This window comes from Myotis davidii, unplaced genomic scaffold (assembly GCF_000327345.1).
Source record: "Myotis davidii unplaced genomic scaffold, ASM32734v1 scaffold663, whole genome shotgun sequence".
NCBI lineage: Eukaryota > Metazoa > Chordata > Mammalia > Chiroptera > Vespertilionidae > Myotis > Myotis davidii.
In genome coordinates this window covers 6,022,673-6,023,255 of record NW_006295816.1, presented here as the reverse complement: position 1 = coordinate 6,023,255, position 583 = coordinate 6,022,673, and the positions used below count along the sequence as shown (strand labels likewise).

Below are 583 nucleotides of genomic sequence, written 5' to 3'. Positions count from 1 at the left end.
ACAAGTACCAGCTGCGCTCACACATGAGCATCCACATCGGCCACAAGCAGTTCATGTGCCAGTGGTGTGGCAAGGACTTCAACATGAAGCAGTACTTCGACGAGCACATGAAGACCCACACAGGTACGGCCACCCTGCTGCCCGGGCGGGGCGGTGGCTCCATGCCAGGCAGGGGCCCCCTTCTCAGTCCTGCCCAGGGTGCCAGCGATGGCCCCGCCCCTCCTCACCCTGGGACTTCTTACCCCCCTGAGGCTGGGGCCATTCTCCCCGCCTCCCAGGTTGGGTGCCGCTGGGACAGAGCGGCTCGGGGGGGGGGGATCCGAGCCCACCAGGGCCGAGCCGCACTGTGGACCCATGGAGGCAGGGAGGCTGGCCCTGGCCGGGTTGGAGCACCCTCCAATGACACCCCGCTGCTGTCCCCCAGGGGAGAAGCCGTACATCTGCGAGATCTGCGGCAAGAGCTTCACCAGCCGGCCCAACATGAAGCGGCACCGGCGCACCCACACGGGCGAGAAGCCCTACCCCTGTGACGTGTGCGGCCAGCGCTTCCGCTTCTCCAACATGCTCAAGGCCCACAAGGAGA

At 66.6% G+C, this 583-nt stretch overlaps 1 protein-coding gene across 1 annotated transcript in view; it reads left to right on the top strand.

Annotated features, from left to right (window-relative positions):
- ZBTB47 (zinc finger and BTB domain containing 47) overlaps positions 1–582 on the top strand; it is a gene marked incomplete at its 3' end in the record, with an annotated part of 9,974 nt that extends 9,392 nt beyond the window's left edge. Inside the window, 2 exon segments of the mRNA XM_015568310.1 lie at positions 1–123; positions 425–582. The exon segment at positions 1–123 is cut by the window's left edge and continues 1 nt beyond it. Coding sequence (XP_015423796.1) covers positions 1–123; positions 425–582 — 281 coding nt within the window.
- Position 583: the final 1 nt, after the last annotated feature.